The sequence below is a fragment of the Crocuta crocuta genome, unplaced genomic scaffold (assembly GCF_008692635.1).
Source record: "Crocuta crocuta isolate KB4526 unplaced genomic scaffold, BGI_CrCroc_1.0 scaffold310, whole genome shotgun sequence".
Lineage (NCBI taxonomy): Eukaryota > Metazoa > Chordata > Mammalia > Carnivora > Hyaenidae > Crocuta > Crocuta crocuta.
Window position 1 is genome coordinate 88,229 of NW_027532609.1, and position 17,626 is coordinate 105,854.

Genomic DNA, 17,626 nt, shown 5'->3' on the forward strand with positions numbered 1-17,626 from the left:
TTCCATTATTGAATAATTTCACTGTAACAATTATAATGGTCTATAGTAGAAGTCTTTCAATTCTTTACTTTTCTATAATTTGGTTAAGTCAATACAAAGATGTACTTCATTAGCCTGAATACAAAATCTGCAGGCTAGAATGGTCCTGATGAGTTTTATCTGGGGAAAATATGGCATTTGGGAGAATAGGGAGCAAAAGGAATCTCACGCAAGGAAAGACATGTGCAAAGTCCCAGAGGACAAAAAGTTTGTAATGGACTCTGTGTTCACTTGTGTCTAATCCCACCTGTGGTCTTGGGTTACGCGTTTTCAAGATTTATCAGTCATTCTTTAATCATCATTCCCTAGGTTTTATTTTTAGACACAATATTTCATGTATCTTGAAGTTTAAAATAACAATAAAGTAGAAATGAAGTTATTTTGTTTGAGAAAGATCTTGATCTTAAATAATGATTTCCTAAAAGAGATCTGGGAAATTCTCAGAAGTTGTCTGGTTCAGAGAACAGTTCTCAGGATTAGCAAGAGAAATTAAGGAGTCCCAGAAATCTGTGGTCAGAACCATTTGATCCTCACAAAAGAATGGATAAAAACAATTTAAACCATAAAATGTGGGTATTCATTATTATAGATAGGGGAAAGTTGGTGCCATTGGCTAACATGATGGCAGAGAAGTTTTCACATGAATATAGCATTTCCATTCTCTGAAATATTTAGGGTAAGTTCCTACTTTCTGAACATCCTTAGTGTGTTTAAGCATTCCAAGAACCATTATTAAAAAAAAAAAAAAGACTGGGGGCGCCTGGGTGGCTCAGTTGGTTAAGTGTCCAACTTCGGCTTAGGTCATGATCTCACGGTTCATGGGTTTGAGCCCCACATCAGGCTTTGTGCTGACAGCCACCTCAGAGCCTGGAGCCTGTTTTCGGATTCTGTATCTCCCTCTATCTCTGACCCTCCCTTGCTCATGCTGTCTCTCTCATTCAGAAATAAAAACAAAAAAAAAAAGACTGTAATAAAGTGATAACATTAGAATTTTTTAAACTAATTTTTTAACGAAGGTCCTAGAACCCTAACCACTGTTCTCATTTTTGCATATTATCTTCTAACCTTTGATTGTATGCATACTTCCTTAGTGGCAGAACTTTAAGAGTTACAAAGGGGCATATCTGAGTGGCTCAATTGGTTAAGTGTCTGACTCTTGTTTTTTTTGGCTCAGGTCATGATCTCACGGTTCCTGGGTTCAAGCCCCACATCAGGCTCTATACTGACAGTGTTTCAGTGTGGGATTCTGTCTTAAGATTCTATCTGTCTCCCTCTTTCTCTGCTACTCCCCTGCTAGTTCTCTCTTGTTCTCTCTCAAAGTAAAAGAATAAAATAAAATAACTAAAAATTAAGAAGGAACACTGAGGTCTAGCAGATTAAGTATGATCCTTTTCTCTTTTTAAGGTATGTGTTGGGTGGTGGAGCACTATGTATGGAACTTCTCACAAAACAGGTAACTAATTTCTTTTTTTTTTTTTTTTTTTTAATTTTTTACAAAGAGTTTATTGCCAACTTGGTTTCCATATAACACCCAGTGCTCATCCCAACAAGTGCCCTCCTCCATGCACATCTCCCCCCTCCCCCCAGGTAACTAATTTCTTATGGTACTAAGATTTTTCAATCTCAGTGGAGTGTTTTGATAATGTAAATTAGATTCTGAGGGGAACGGCTCTGAGGTAATACCATCTACTTAAAAAAAGTTGTTTTCAATAGCAACTACTTTTAATAACGAAAAAGTTATTTAAGGCAAACCAGTAAAATGACATTGTACTTGGTGTTTAACCTATGCAAGGATAGGCATTCTAAAAGCAGTGTGTATATAAGGCTATAATTTGCTCATATTTGATACTTAGAACATAAGTTTTTTTGTTTTATGAGATTTTAGAAATGGTCTGACTACTTTTTTGTCTTATATGCAGACTTCTTAATATTGTCTTGCTGTTGTTGAGCCATTTTGTTAAGTTTTCCCGAGTGGGAATCAAGAGTACCATTATGTTTTAGAGAAGTGTTTTCTTCTTCCTGTAGGGCTGGAGCAGTGCCTACTCAATAGAATCCGTCATCATGCAAATCAATGCTACCTTAGTCAAAGGCAAAGCCAGAGTGCAGTTTGGAGCAAATAAGGTACTTTTATTAAGATGATGACATAATCATTTATAATCTATATTTTCTGTCACCTTACGAGGCGTCTTCTTGTTCTTTTAGTCTTTGTTATTCTTACTATAGAGAAACATGTCTATAATTGTAAATCTATTATTGGTAATGTAAATACTAGTAAGTTAAAAAATTATATGTACTTTGAAGTTTCCAAAATTGAGATCATGTTAGCATAATTAATTTCCAGTGAGCATTTATATGCTAGGCTTTGATCTAAACTTTTTACTTGTATGTACTCTTTCATTCCTTTTACTAACCTAAGAGTTAATATTATTATTCTCATTTTGTACATGAGGAAACTGAAGCACACAGAGGTTAGATAACTGGTCTAAAGTGACAGGCAGAACGAGGATTGGGAACAGACAGGCTGGTGTTAGTCTCCACTCTTACCCACTGTGTTATGTTCTTTATTCACTAACTATATCTGAAACATCTTTCCATGTCTAATTGTAGTTATCTCTAAACAGTTAAATGGACCAAGGACAATACTCTGAAGTTAGTATATTTTGCAAAAGTATCTGTGTGATGGAAATGATCCTAACCTAACATTTAAAAAAATCTGGATGTTCCTAAAGGCCTGTGAATCTTGTGTTAAATGCTTATCCAAATAGTATGAAATCTAAATAATGTATTTATAAATCATATCACATCACATCAAAGCATGAGTCCACTAGAATCTTAACTCACAGAGGAAGCAAAAAATTGAAAAGACTGTTTGAAAAATCATCTATTTGGGATAGTACTGTACAGCAACTCATTTTTACTTGAGTTCTTTTAACAGCTATTTGCACTGGAATAAAATACCATTTTATATAAAGTCTAAAAGTTAATTATTGAACACTAGTGAGCTGCTTAACTACATTTAACTAGCATTTTTTAAAAAATCTTTTTAATGTTTCAGAGAGAGAGAGGGAGGTAGAGAGAGAGAGATACAACGTGAGCAGGGGACGTTCAGAGAGAGGGTGAGATACAGAATCTGAAGCAGGCTTCAGGCTCTGAGCTAGCTGTCAGCACAGAGCCTGACGCGGGGCTTGAACCCACGAACTGTGAGATCATGACCTGAGCCGAAGCCGGACACTTAACCAACTGAGCCACCCAGGTGCCCCAAACTAACTAGCATTTCTTAACAGTGTATATATCTTAGGTATTATATGTATATTAAATGTGTCCCTAGAATGAATATGTAGTAGGCCATTAGAATTTTATTTTTTTGTGTTGACAAAATTTATGTGCACTGCATGGTTTTTAATGTGAAAAAAGTATACAAAAAAACTGAAGTCATTTGTAACCTAGAAATACTATTAACATTTGATATACTTCTTCTGGTTTTTTAAGTTTCTTCCTGGCATTTATTTGTATGTAGAACTTGATGTTAAATTTCATCATGTTTTTATTAAAAATTAGCATGTTTTTTTGGGGCACCTGGGTGGCTTAGTCGGTTGAGCGTCCGACTTTCACTTAGGTCATGATCTTGCGGTTTGTGGGTTCGAGCCCCGCGTCGGGCGCTCTGCTGACTGCCAGCTCAGAGCCTGGAGCCTGTTTCAGTCTGTGACTCCCTCTCTCTCTGACCCTCCCCTGCTCACGCTGTCTCTCTCTCTCTCTCTCCTAGAAATTAAAAAAAAAAAAAAAATTAACATGTTTTTCATGTTAAAGAAAATATAAAAGGCTTAGAACAATGATCATTTTGCATAATTGAAAGAACATTTTAGGGGTGCCTGGGTGGTTCAGTCAGTTAAGTATCTGACTTCAGCTCAGGTCATGATCTTGCAGTTCACAAGTTTGAGGCCCGCATCAGGCCCTGTGCTGACAGCTCAGAGCCTGGAGCCTGCTTCAGGTTCTGTGTCTCCGTTTCTCTCTGCCCTTCTCCCACTCATACTCTGTCTCTCTCTCAAAAATAAATAAAACATTAAAAAAAGAAAACATTTTACTAATAACTCACTGTGTAAACTTACCTCTTCTGGGCTTCTGTATCTTTAGCTAAAATATTTTAAGTCTTTTGTAGTTTTAAAATTCTATAATATCAGTGCTCGTTCAGTGCCACAGTTCTCTTGGAATCACTCAGTGTCAATATAATTGCTTTCAACCTTTATATTTCCATTCTATATAGTTTTCTTAACAAGTAAGTATATATATATTTTTATTCTGTTCCATTCATGTGACACATGAAACGATGCTCAGCATCCCTCCTCATCAGGGAAATACAAATCAAAACCACACTGAGATACCACCTCACACCAGTCAGAGTGGCTAAAATGAGCAAATCAGAGAACTCTAGATGCTGGCGAGGATGTGGAGAAACGGGCACCCTCCTACACTGTTGGTGGGAATGTAAACTGGTACAGCCCAACTGGAAAACAGTGTGGAGGTTCCTCAGGAAACTAACAATAGAACTCCCCTATGACCCAGCTATATATTTTATATATAATGCTAAGTCAGGCAGCTAAGCACATTTACAGGTCTTAGAAGGTGAATTTTTTGAATGAAATGTTATAAAACCTCACCCTTCCATGTTTTCCTTCTTATTAATACTGTTGGTTAAGAATGGAAACTTTATGGGTGCCTGGATGGCCCAGTTGGTTAAGCGTCCGACTTCAGTTCAGGTCGTGATCTCGTGGTTCGTGGGTTCGAGCCCCATGTCGGGCTCTGTGCTGACAGCTAGCTCAGAGCCGGGAACCTGCGTCGGATTCTGTGTCTCCCTCTCTCTCTCTGACCCTCCCTTGCTCACGTTGTCTCTCTCTGTCTCTCTCTTTCTCTCTCTCTCTCTCTCAGAAATAAATAAAACATTAAAAAAAAAAAAGACTGGAAACTTTACATGATGTAATAGGAGTTTTACCTTGTAGGCTTTTAAATTCTACAGGATAATCAAAGTACTAACAACTATTTCTGATAAGGAGATATTGAATATTGACGGGGTGAGTTAAAGATGGGAGGGAGACTTTAAATCATTTATGCTCTTTCTTTTGACATATAACTGTTCAAAAATATTTTAAATATTTAAACTTTTAAATGTCATTTTTTTTTTAAATGTTTTATTTCTGAGAGAGAGAAAGAGAGACAGCGTGAGCAGGGGAGGTTCAGAGAAAGAGGGAGACACAGAATCTGAAACCGGCTCAGGCTCTGAGCCTGACATGGGCCTTGAACCCACGAACCATGAGATCATGACCCTGAGCCGAAGTCAGACGCTTAACCAACTGAGCCACCCAGGTGCCCCTAAATGTTTTATTTATTTTTGACAGATAGAGCATGAGTGAAAGAGGGGAGACACAGAATCCAAATCAGGCTCCAAACTTTGAGCTGTCAGCACAGAGCCTGACCCAGGTTGCAAACTTCTGAACCACGAGATCATGACGTGAGCCAAAGTCAGACACTTAACTGACTGAGCCACCCAGGCACCCCTACTTTAAATATTTTTAAAGATAATACCAGCTATTGGTTCAAAATAAATGAATAAGTTTATCTCTTGAAAATATTACTAAAATGATATACAGAAGTACTGGAAAATTTAAAAATTGCCTGTCAGCACACATGAAATTTGGTTATAGGGTCAGATTGATGGAGCTGAGCATCTGCAACTCTAGCAAGCAAGAGTCTCTGTACAGTCTTGCCATTAGCTTGCTCCCCTAGGCTCAGCCAGCAGGAGCTGAGAGCAAGCCATGAGGCAGAAGGATATTGGCCAGGCGGGTTTTCTGATCAGTTAACATGGGATACTGGCTATAACATTAACTCTAGGCTGTAGTGGTAAGAAAGCCCTGTAGAGTTCTGCTGTTATGACTTAGCAATAATTCGGGGTTTGGATAGGCAAGGTAGTGCCCTTACAAATGTTCATTCACCATATGGAGGGCATGATAGTTGAGTTAATTAGTGAAATCCTAGAGCACACAACTCTTGGAGCAGCCCCTAAACTATTTCTACAGGAAAGGCACCTATCATACCCTATTCCTAATGGACTTCCAATCATTTACCTAGAGAATTCTCTGGTGAGTGATCATCTTCAGATGAGACATCTGGTTTTTGTTGTTTCCTTTCAAGGAGTGGGGAGGTGCTTCCCGTACTAAGTATTCCAGTGTTTTATTTATAAATGAGCAAGGTTGGCAAGCCCAGTGTGAGAACTTTGCATAATCCTGAGATTCTCCCAAGGAAGCTAAGATGATCTCATGTTAGTTCACAGTTCTCATCAGAAGCAGGCACAGATACTCCTCACAGGAAAAGCTTTTCTGATTTAAGCCTACAAGATTCTCAAAGAGTAAGAACAAGCAAATAAGAATTCACTGTGAAAGATCCCAAGCACATAAGTAAGCAAGCCAGCATAAAGAGAATTGGCAGAAACAATACATAAGAGATATATATTCCCAAAGACTTTAGGTTTTGGGATTATCAGACATAGAATAGAGACTTTAGATATTAGAATTATGAGAAAATGAATAGTTCTGTGTGAAACCTAATTAAATAAAACATCCTAAAATTGAGCAAACAATGAAACCATCAGGAATAATGAGACCAATCTGAAAAAAGAGTGTAACAGAATTTATAGAGATGAAAAATATAATTAATGAGAAACAATGGGTGGATTAGGTATCAGAAGAGAATTAATTGATTAGAAGAAATAATGTTACACAGAGAAGAACATGCGGATAGACATTGTGCTAGAAGTTGAGAGGTGACAATCAGAATGAGGTCTATTTTTAAAATGTCTTATTGGAACCCCAGGAGGAGATAATAAAATTATGTTAAAAACCAAGAGAACTAGCAACCACAAAGTAAGGTGGTAAAGCAAGTCACAAGTATACATGGACTAAAGTTACCAGTTATGATGAATTAATAAAAAAATCTGGTGGTTTTTAAGAAGTATGTTTCAATTATAAGGATACAAGAAGACTGAAAAGTTTTGTTTTAATTTTTTTAATGTTTATTTCTGAGTAAGAGAGAGACAGAGCATGAGCAGGGGAGGGGCAGAGAGAGAGAGAGATAGGGAGACACAGAATCCCAAGAAGGCTCCAGGCCCTGAGCTGTCAGCACAGAGCCTGACGAAGGGCTCAAACTTGTGATCTGTGAGATCATGACCTCAGCCGAAGTCGGATGCCCTATTGACTGAGCCACCTAGGCACCCTCTCTTTTTTTTTTTTTTTTTTTAAAGAGAGAGGATGATAAAGATATGCCAGTAAAGGGTAATAACAACAACAAAATAGGTGATGTAGCTATATTGTATCAAAATAGGATTTTGGGACAGAAAGCACTACTTAATGATAAAAGTCTCAGTTAACCAGGAAGTATAATAATTTTTTACTTTACGTATTAAAATAGCATCAAAATACACATTAAAAAACTTGATAAAAACTTTATAAATGAAACTAATAGAACATTGTGTGTTGACTATACTTAAAAAAACTAGTGAAATACAGGAGAAACTGACCAAGTCACCATCATAATGAGAGATTTTAATGTACCTTGTCTATAGTAAATTAAATGTGTGAAAATGTAGATTTGAATAACCAATTAAGTTTGGTCAAATGGACAGATATAGAACTCTGTACCCAGTAATTAGATACTACATAATCTTTCCCAAGCATTCATGGAATATGGGAAAAATAATAAATTCATAAATTAAGAATATTTACAGACAAGCCATATAATTTGAATATGATGCGGTTAAGGTTAGAATACAAGAAAAGATTAATAAAAAATTGGAAATGAAACACAATTGTAAATCATGGTTAAGAAATCATGTGAAAATTTAAAAAGAATTAGAACTGAACCGTAATGAAAATACTAAAATTCTCCCTTTGTCCTCTCTTCCTTCTCTCTCTCTCTCTCTCACTCACTCACTCACTATCTCTTCTCTGGAACATTCATGAAACAAATCCTCTTCAATGAAGACAACTTTAATTTTGGAAGTAGGAAAAGGACAGATATCATTCTCTGATCCTAATTAAAAAACTGTAATAACAAATTCAGAAAGCAAATGTTCCTTTTGTGGAATTATGAACACAAACAGCCCTTAATGGGACTTTGAGGTGAAAACTGTAGAACAGCTAGAGAATAACAATAATGAAGTGCCTATGTCCTAGAAATTAAACGAGAGGGCAGAGGGAATACTTGCTCTAAAATCTTTGTGTCATTTAAAAAAAAAAGAGGGGTGCCTGGGTGGCCCAGTCGGTTGAGTGTTCGACTTTGGGTCAGGTCATGATCTCATGGTTCTAAGGGTCGAGCCCCGCGTCGGGCTCTGTGCTGACAGCCAGCTCAGAGCCTGGAGACTGCTACGGATTCTGTGTCTCCCTCTCTCTCTGGCCCTCCCCTGCTCACACTGCCCTCTCTCTCTCTCTCAGAAGTAAAAAATAAAATATTTTTTTAAAAAAAGAATAAAAATGAATCAGGCCTCTAAGTCAGTGTTAGAAAGGACAATCATGGGGCACCTGGATGGTTCAGTTGGTTAAGCATCCGACTCTTGATTTTGGTTCAGGTCATGATCTTGCAGGTCATGGGTTTGAGCCCCACATCAGGATTCTCTGTCTCCCTCTCTCTCGGTCCCCCCTCTATCACATAGTCTCTCTCTCTCTCTCTCTCAAAAATAAATATATTAAAAAAAAAAAAAGGCAAATAGGGCATCTGGATAGCTCATTTGGTTGATGGTTGAGAGTCCAACTTTGGCTCAGGTCATGATCTCACAGTTTTGTGGGTTCAAGCCCCTCATCAGGCTCTGCGCTAACAGCTTAGAGCCTGGAGCCTGCTTCAGATTCTGTCTCTCTCTCTCTCTCTCTGCTCCTTTCCCATTTGTGTTCTCTCTCTCTCAAAAATAATAAACATTAAAAAAAAAAAAGACAAACTGAAGGAAAGCAGAAGGGAGGGGTTAATAATAATATAAGCAGAAATCAGTGAATTAGAAAATAGGGCTAACTCCCCATTACAGTAAAGCCTCTGCAGTAACCTGCTCTTTAAAGTAGAATTTGAAGATCATGCTATTGACAACTGAGAAGGCTAATGTTCTTATTTTTTTCTTCTTGTAGGTGGGCATTAGGGTTAGGAAGTGACTGCTTTTTAATCATTTGCAAGTTTCTGTGCATGCATATTTTGCTGTATATAATCTGTTTCTCTTGTATTTTTGTTCTTTAGTGAAAATATAGACTGAAAAATATTACTTTTTATTAACTTGGAAATAACACATTTTATGTTTGTTTTTCAGATGCATTATGGGAGGGTTTTTACTATTTTTAAAGAGCTCTTAGAAATTCAAAGGGGCCATACTGTAGAAAAAGACACAAAAAGTCCATTTGTAGAAATAGAAGTAAATTGCTTATAAACATATTGGAGACACACTCAACCTTGCTCAGTATTAGAAATGCAAATCACACTTACACTGAGTTCATCGTCCACCTATGATACTGTCACAAATTCTCATACGTGTCAAGCAGCAAGCCCATTTCCACAGTCTTGCAGAGAGCTATTTAGCAACACCTCAAAATTATAAAGGCATATATGTCTTGTGACCCAGCATTTCCACTCAAAGACTTTTTACCAGTGCTTTGGAAATATTTGTACAAGGTTGATCACTGTAACATTGTAACAAAATATTGAAAAGAACTTAAATGTCCTCCAGTTGGGGGGGAATAATTAAATATTTGAGTCTCCATACAATGAAATACTTTGTGGTTTAAAAAAACAGAAAGGTTAAGCTTTTTGTGCAGTGATCTGGGACAAGGTGCAAGATTCCTTGAGTGAGAAGAGGCAGAACAGGGTTTGTAGGATGCTACCTATCATTTGTTGGGAAGAAGCAAGGGATGGTGGCTAATAATAATAGGCTTTACCTGACTTTTCTTATTTAATGTTAATGAGATACAAGAAACTAACAGTAGTTAACTTGGGTAGGGAAAGGAGGATGGATGAGAGGAGGAGCTGGATGGTTGGAGGACAGGTAGGAAGGAGAATTTTCACTTAGAATGTTTTATACATTTTTAATTTTTGTACTGTGTGAATTTATTATTAAATTCTCTAACATAGGTATGTACCACTATGAAGAATGCTTATGACATTAATTGTAGTTATGATGTCACTCCGTGAGACAAAATTAATCCTAAATTTGGCCCCTTAAAAAGAGACCTAAAAGAGGACTCCTTTTGTAATGGCTTGGTGCCACTTATGGACATCTTTAACTCAAGATGTCATTTATATGTATAGTCCTCAAAGCTTACTACTAACCTTATCTAAAGGTAATATTTTATAATTTTTTGTTTTTTATTTTATTATGAAGAGGAGAGTTTTAAGTTTTATTCATGTCTGAATAGCATTCTTTAACTTGATGCGTCAGTGGTGAAGGGCACTAGAACTATAAAGCTTTATACTTGTCCAGTGGTAAGAGAATTTATACAAATGAACTGTGAAGTTTAAATAGATTTTTATGGTAGTACAACTTTGGTTTTGTTATTCTAAAGTGGTAGAGAATAATAAAATTGAGAAATGAGGGCATTAAGTTAAAATTATTTTTGAAACAGAAATATAATTTAGTTTCCTCTGTTCTTTTAAGCATAGTGACTATGCATCCATAAATTATTTGTAATGATTTTCATCTTCAGGTTTTTGTTTAAAATGTATAATTCTCTTTCAGAATCAGTATAATCTAGCAAGAGCCCAACAATCCTATAATTCCATTGTACAGATACATGAGAAAAATGGTACGTTTAATTCAATAAGTATTTATTACCATTTATGAAGTTGTATATAAGATACTATTGATAACTTACCCTGTTTGTTTTTGCAGTAATCTCTTAAAATACTGTTTCCCCAGTGAAAAAATTTAACTGGAGGATGCACACACTCTGCTTCATTGAAAAATCTTTGTATCCTAAGTACTTGACCTGAGAACCTAAGTCAGAGTCTAAATTTCTTAATAGATTAATAAATGAATCACTTCTCACTTGAAATGTATGGTATTAGGGTAGGAATTGAGTTAAAGGCAGTTGTACAGGTGGAGTTCTTGTTGATACTGAGTAAATGCAATCAGGATCCTGAATAAGCTGTTTCTAAAATGTCTTCTTAATGCTTTTTGACAGTCATACACCTTTATCTGTTCAAGGAACATTCTCATTTCAGTATACACTTATATACTGTTGTATACTGTATACTGTATATATGTTGTATACTATTGTATACTGTAAATACACTTGTATAAGAGTTGTAAATTTAAACTCTTAAAATATCTTTCATAAACTTTATTGTTCTACTTTAAGTTGTATTCATAATGCATGTTTTGAGTCTTTGTCTCTAACAGTGAAGTAGATTTGGAATTAGAAGACCCGATTTTTCAAGTGCCATTTGTGTTACTCTCTAACTCTGTGTCTCTTTGAGCAAGTCCCATTACCTCTCAGTCTTAGTTTCCTCATCTCTAAAATGGCATATATGTCTTGCCAAACTTGAGAGGAAAAAAAGAATAGTGTATACATATGGCACTTTGAATTAAGTGCTGATAATAAGATATTCATAATAGCCATGGTAGTGAAACGGATGCTTTTTCATGCAGAGTAAATAAATTAATAAGAAGTAGTTTTCTTTAAGGAGAGTATGTACAGTAAAGTGTTTTTTACTAGAAATGTGGTAGCTTGTGACTTAACATTTGTACTTTGTGCTCGCTTTTAATCACAAAGAAAACTTCACTTTTCTGGTGACTACATATAAAAGAATAATATTTAAAACAGTTCAAGCTTTTGAAGAAGGAAATGATGAAAGTTGAGGGCAAATCTGGGTTTTCATATTAATTCGCAACACACTAAATTAGTATATCCATGGGTACTCGTATACTACTTCATAACCATGTGGATTCTCCACAAATCTTGGTATATTCATACTGTTCCAATGCCATTTCATGCCAAACAGTACTTATTTTCATTAGCCTTTCTGTAGAAAGCTTAGATTTTTGTTGAGTCCAGGAAAAATCACATTTTTTCTTCTTTTATTTTTTGTTGAAGCAAACATAATCAGCATTCACAAGTGTTTATAGAAAGTGCTGTATTTTAGAAAGTGTGGGTGTTTATAAGCTCAGCTTTGGTGAAAGAACAGTCGATTCAGAATCAGGAGATGGGTTCTAGGTTGGTTTCTGGTGCCGACTCTCATCTTAGGCACAGTCACTGCACTTGCTAAAATGACTTCCTCACTGGTGAAATGGTATCATTGCACTAACGACAATCCAGGTTCCTCTTATTCTAAGATGCCACCATTTTGTTTAGGGAATAGTTATTTTCAGTGGGGTTTACTACTACAGGGTTGAAATAGAAGATAAAATCTAGCTTGTAGTCTAGTATTCCATACTATCATCTTTAGCTAGAAATTCCACTAGTATAGAGATCTTATGTTGAAAACCCAAGTATGGTTTATTCATAGAAATAAATTTGTGCACATAACAAAATGCTGTGTTACCAACCCAAGTGTAAGTTTAATTTTTATAGTAGGTTTAAACAAAAATATGAGTAGACAAAGTAGCTAACCTTAAATGAATTGCCATTTCTCCTAGTTGATTTAATAAGGTATTTTAACTTTTTTTCCATTGTGTTTCAGGCTGGTACACCCCTCCAAAGGAAGATGGCTAAATATGTTGACTGTCGTATGTTTGGACCAATGTTGCTTTAAAGAAAATCTTTCCAACATGCAGACACAAGCTTTGAGTTGCCCCTATAACAGCAGTACTGAAGACATTAGCTAATAGATATTTTAGTGGATAATCTGTCAACTGACATCCAGTATGAGTTACAGCCTTTTCATTTTGCTCATTTTAGGTATTGTGGACTGAGCACTGGGGCCTTTACTGTATTTTTCGTGATAAATACACATACTGGCCACTCATGATCTCCTTTTCTTGCAAAGTGAAATCTTTTAAGCAGGAAGTCAGTATCAGATTACAGAAGTTGCGACTGTAGGGTAACTTTCCATATTGAGCTCACGTGTTATGAGGACTTGCAATATACTGTTCCATTTAGAGCCAATAAAAGTTTAATTGATGTTTAATGTTGGTTTAGAAAATTTAAGGTCTTCTAAAACACAGTAGCTTTTTCAAGTTAAAACCAATTTTTGATATTGCCAAAATAATGACAGGAAGCCTACTCATTAAATTGTTAAAACTTTTTTATGGCTAGGTGAAGATATGAATTGTTTTCTGAAGATACGCTCTTAACTGAGTTGTACTTTTAGGCAAAAGCAAAGCAAGGCTGTGCAAATTAAGGCTTTGTAAGTAATAATTTCCACTGGGGCGTCAGAGTCTTGCTGGGCTGAATCTGCTTCTTGTTGGTTCAGTATTTCTTATGAAGAACTACAATATAGAGCTTGAAGTTATTTAAAATACTAAATCATTTTATTTTATGTTTCCATTTTAACGGGATGTTGCAATCATTTTTAAACTAATAAACTTGTAAAGTGATTGGCACAAAGACAGAATCCTTGAGCAAAAGCTGCACAGTTAAGTACGAAAAGATACCTAATTTGGAGGCAAAATTTTTGGTATAGTCATAACGATGGTTCTTACATTGAAAAACTGATAGGAACTCTACATATGTTCATTGTCTTATAAAACCTGACTTAAATCAGTGTATTCTCCATTTTCTTGCCTTACCTGAATCAGTCCTGTTTGGTTGGTGATAGATTTTATCTACCCAAGTTTGATTTAAAAGTAAATTCTAGTTATTAAGCACTTTTAAAATGAAATCCAGAAGCACATTTTTCTGCACAAATTACAAAATTAGAAAGTGTTTCTTATGCATTTGCTCTGAGTTTCAATTTTTAACTTTATAAATCACACCAGAGAGACTTGGCACTTCAGCATTATTCTGTGTGTTTAATTTCTTTTTCTATTTTGGTTAAGAGGACAGTAGAGAAAGATTTTCTGGCATTCTTGTTTACTTGGTTACATTTGTATAAAGATCTGATTGCCAGTTGCTGAGATAATAAGTGATCAGGCAGAATTCTTTAAAGCATTAAAGTTCCTTAAACCTAAGGCTAAATCTTGAATACATTATTGAATTCTTTAATATCCTGATGGCTAGCAGATTGACAGCCGCACATTTGGCATGCTTTGTTTTTGGGCTTTTTTTTTTTTTTTTTTGGTTTTAATTTTCATTGCAGATTTATTTGGCAATGTACAGTAAATTTTGTAAACTTGCATCAAGTTTATGAATAAAGAACCATTTAAAATATAACTTTGTTACTTTTCCCTCATCAGAGATACTCTTTGCTTCAGGTGTTTGTAAGCTAGGATTCATGTATGGTGGGATGGGGTGAGGAGAGGGTTGAGAGGAACAGAGACAGGTTGATTTAACATGAGAAAGCTAGAAAACCCAGAAATGGCAGCTTTTCCTCAACTTTTTTCCTCTCCCACTCTCCTTCCTCAATCTAAGTCTGAGTGCTGCTTTCATCATGGCTGTCCCTAGTTCCCCCAGTTATAATAGTCTGCACCTTCTTTAGTATTCTCGTGGCCTCCTTACATACAGTTATCAAGCTATCTTACATACAAGAAGTACAGAGATAGAAATATTCTAGGCCTGGTACATTTTGGCTCTGCTATGCTGCTTTGAGATTTTTCCATGTTGGTTTCATCTTTGGATTTAACGTCATACCTGGATATTGTAGCCGTGTTACTCGCTCCAGAGGTAGATAATGGTCTTACTTTTTTAGAAGCCCTATCCCCCAAGCGAAATGCTCTTCACTTTTCCTTGCCTAGAACTGGGGCCTGTGTCCACCTCTAAACTAATGGCTGATGAAAAGAATGAAATCATTATTAGTTTGGTCCAACGGTTCTCAGTGTATGATTTGGGGAATCCTGGAGATCCCTCCTTTTAAATGTTTAAGGTCAAAACTATTTCCTAACACTAAAACATTATTTGCCATTTTCACCTGTTTTCTCACAAGTGTACAGTGGCGTTTTCCAGAGGCCATATGATGTGATGCTGTAATAAATGGAATTCAGAAGCAGATGCAGCTTTCTTAGATGCAGAAATTAGAGGTTTGCAAAATGTGACATGATGCCACAACTATTCACTACTGGGTGAGGGGAGGCATAGTTATTTTTTCATAAAAATTCCGTTTTATCTGTAATGGATTTATTATTTATATGTGAATTAATATTAAGATGTTTTAATTTTTAATATGGCAAATATTAATAACCCACATAAACAAGCTCTTTGGTGTTGTCATAATGTGAATGAGTCCTGAGGCCAAAATGTTTGAGACCCGTTAGTTTAGTTCAACCAAGTTTACCCTCAAGAGCTGGTGATCAAATCTGGGCTTTGTTAGTAAGGAAGCAGCAGGAGTAGTGGATGTTAGGTAGGGATACAGCAGTGTCTGCTATGCTTACATTCCTTCTATCTGTGATTCTAAACCTAGGCTAGCATCAGAATCACAGGAAAACATCACAGAAAAGTTAAACTCAGAATGTTGGGCCCTACCCCCAGTGTCTGATTCAGTAGGCCTGGAGTGAGGACCAAGAGTGTGCCAAAACCTAACAGACACATGAAGAGATGCTCAGCGTCATTAATCATCAGGGAAATGCAAAGTAAAACCACAATGAAGTATCACCTTCTGACAGAATGGCTCAAAATAAAAACACAAGAAATGACGAATGTGTTGGTGAGAGTGGAGAAAAAGGAAACCTGGTGCACTGTTGGTGGGAATACAAACTGGTCCAAGCACTGGAAAAATATATGGAGGTTCCTCAAAAACAATAACCATATCCAATAATTCCACTACTGGGTCTACACAAAGAAATTGAAAACACGGATTTGAAAAGATTTATTGCAGCATTCTTCACAATAGCCAAGATAGGGAAGCAACCCAAGTGTCCATCAATAGATGAGTAGATAAATGGTGTGTAAACACAATAGTATTCAGCCAGAAAAAATGAGATCTTGCCGTTTGCAACAACATGGATGGGTGTAGAGGGTATAATGCTAAGTGAAATAAGTCATAGACAAATACCGTATGATTCCACTCCTGTAATTTTAAGCCAAACAAATTTTAAAAACCTTTTAGGAGCGCTTGGGTGGCTCAGTCAGTTAAGCTCAAACTTCGGCTCAGGTCATGATCAGGTTCTTGGGTTCTGCCTCACAGGCTCAGAGCCTGCAGCCTGCTTTGGATTCTGTGTCTCCCTCTCTCACTGCCCTTCCCAGCTCGCCCTTTCTCTTTCTCTCTCTCAGAAACAAACACTTTAAAAAATATACTAAAACTGGTGGTTGAGGGGGATGGGTGAAATAGGTGAAGGGGATTCAGCCAGCATGGAGTAATGTATAGAATTGTTGAATCATATCATAGACTTGAAACTACTATACCACTGTTAATGATACCTCAGGGGAAAACCTGTTAGAGCCAAAACTTAATAATTCTTGGTGAATCTGATGCTATTAGTGAGGAACTACTGCAGTTTGGTCAATTTTCACAGCAGCGGTAGGTGCAATTTATTTATGTCCTTCCATACAGAGAGTGAGGGCTACAATGAGTTAACCACATTCACTTGACTATTCAAAAAGTCATCTTCACACACCCATTTTTTTTTTTTAAGTAGATACTGCCCATTCAAAAACTGGACTCATGTTAACAGACATTTGTACTGTAAAGAGGGACAAGTATTACCTAGTTTTGTCCTAGGAGATCTCATAACCGACAAAGAATATAGCGCTGCAAGTGCAGCGAGAGGAGGGCCTATTTTTGCCTGCGGGGGGCCTCCTACACAGGTCCCACAGGATTATGGGACGCAAGCCCACTCACTGCCTCCTTGCGCCAGTGGGCCCTCCGAGATCCAAGCAGGAAGCGGGCTGGCCTTCAGTCACGTGGGTGGGTCTCAGCAGCCCGACTCCCCTTATCGGCCGGAAGTGGCGCTCGCGCGCCTGCTCAATGCGTGCTGGCTAGGAGGTCCTATCCCGGCCTAACCAGTGCCTTCCTAGTCGCGCTAGTGTTTGCTTGCTCGGCGGGTTGGTGAGGAATGGAGATGGTGGGTGGCTGTAGTGACCGCGGTGGTGGCGATCGCCAAGGCTCCTCCGCGGACCCACAAAGCACCTTTGTGTTGGGTAACCTAGCGGAGGTGGTGGAGCGTGTCCTCACCTTCCTGCCCGCCAAGGCGTTGCTGCGGGTGGCCGGGTGAGGAGAGAGGAGGCGGGAAGCTTACTTCGGGACTTGCCTTGGGCTTGCCCTGGCTGGCGGGGTGGGCAGACCTCTTCGGGACCCACGGCTGCCCCGGCTCCCTTCTCCTTCTCTCAGGTGCTGCCCCCAGCCGCGAGGTACCTCCGCCGTACCCTCGTCCTTGTCTCGGGCACTCTACCCAGGAGGGCTAGGTTCACCTTAAGGTTTTCTCTGCCTCCTGTTCCCCCTCTGAATCTGTGCCCTGACACCTCCCCCTCCCGGACATTTGATCCCGCAAGAATCCCCTGCTGTGCTATTTGGGGTTGTCTGTGAAAGGGAAATGAACGACCTA

At 37.5% G+C, this 17,626-nt stretch overlaps 2 protein-coding genes across 4 annotated transcripts in view; both read left to right on the forward strand.

Annotated features, from left to right (window-relative positions):
- Window positions 1-13,179, forward strand: part of UBE2Q2 (ubiquitin conjugating enzyme E2 Q2) — a 62,679-nt gene extending 49,500 nt beyond the window's left edge. Inside the window, exons 10-13 of one of the 2 annotated variants that reach the window (XM_077780471.1) lie at window positions 1,444-1,492; window positions 2,065-2,160; window positions 10,790-10,856; window positions 12,733-13,179. In XM_077780471.1, the coding sequence (XP_077636597.1) occupies window positions 1,444-1,492; window positions 2,065-2,160; window positions 10,790-10,856; window positions 12,733-12,764 (244 nt within the window). In that variant the 3' untranslated portion in view covers window positions 12,765-13,179. The remainder of the gene's footprint in view (window positions 1-1,443; window positions 1,493-2,064; window positions 2,161-10,789; window positions 10,857-12,732) is intronic. The other variant, XM_077780472.1, reaches the window with a different exon arrangement.
- A 1,495-nt stretch (window positions 13,180-14,674) lies between these two features.
- The window catches only part of FBXO22 (F-box protein 22), a 28,198-nt gene continuing 25,246 nt past the window's right edge, over window positions 14,675-17,626 (forward strand). The window contains exon 1 of one of the 2 annotated variants that reach the window (XM_077780470.1): window positions 14,675-15,208. In XM_077780470.1, the coding sequence (XP_077636596.1) occupies window positions 15,183-15,208 (26 nt within the window). In that variant the 5' untranslated portion in view covers window positions 14,675-15,182. Of the gene's footprint in view, window positions 15,209-16,833; window positions 17,293-17,626 lie in introns of those variants that run through there. The other variant, XM_077780469.1, reaches the window with a different exon arrangement.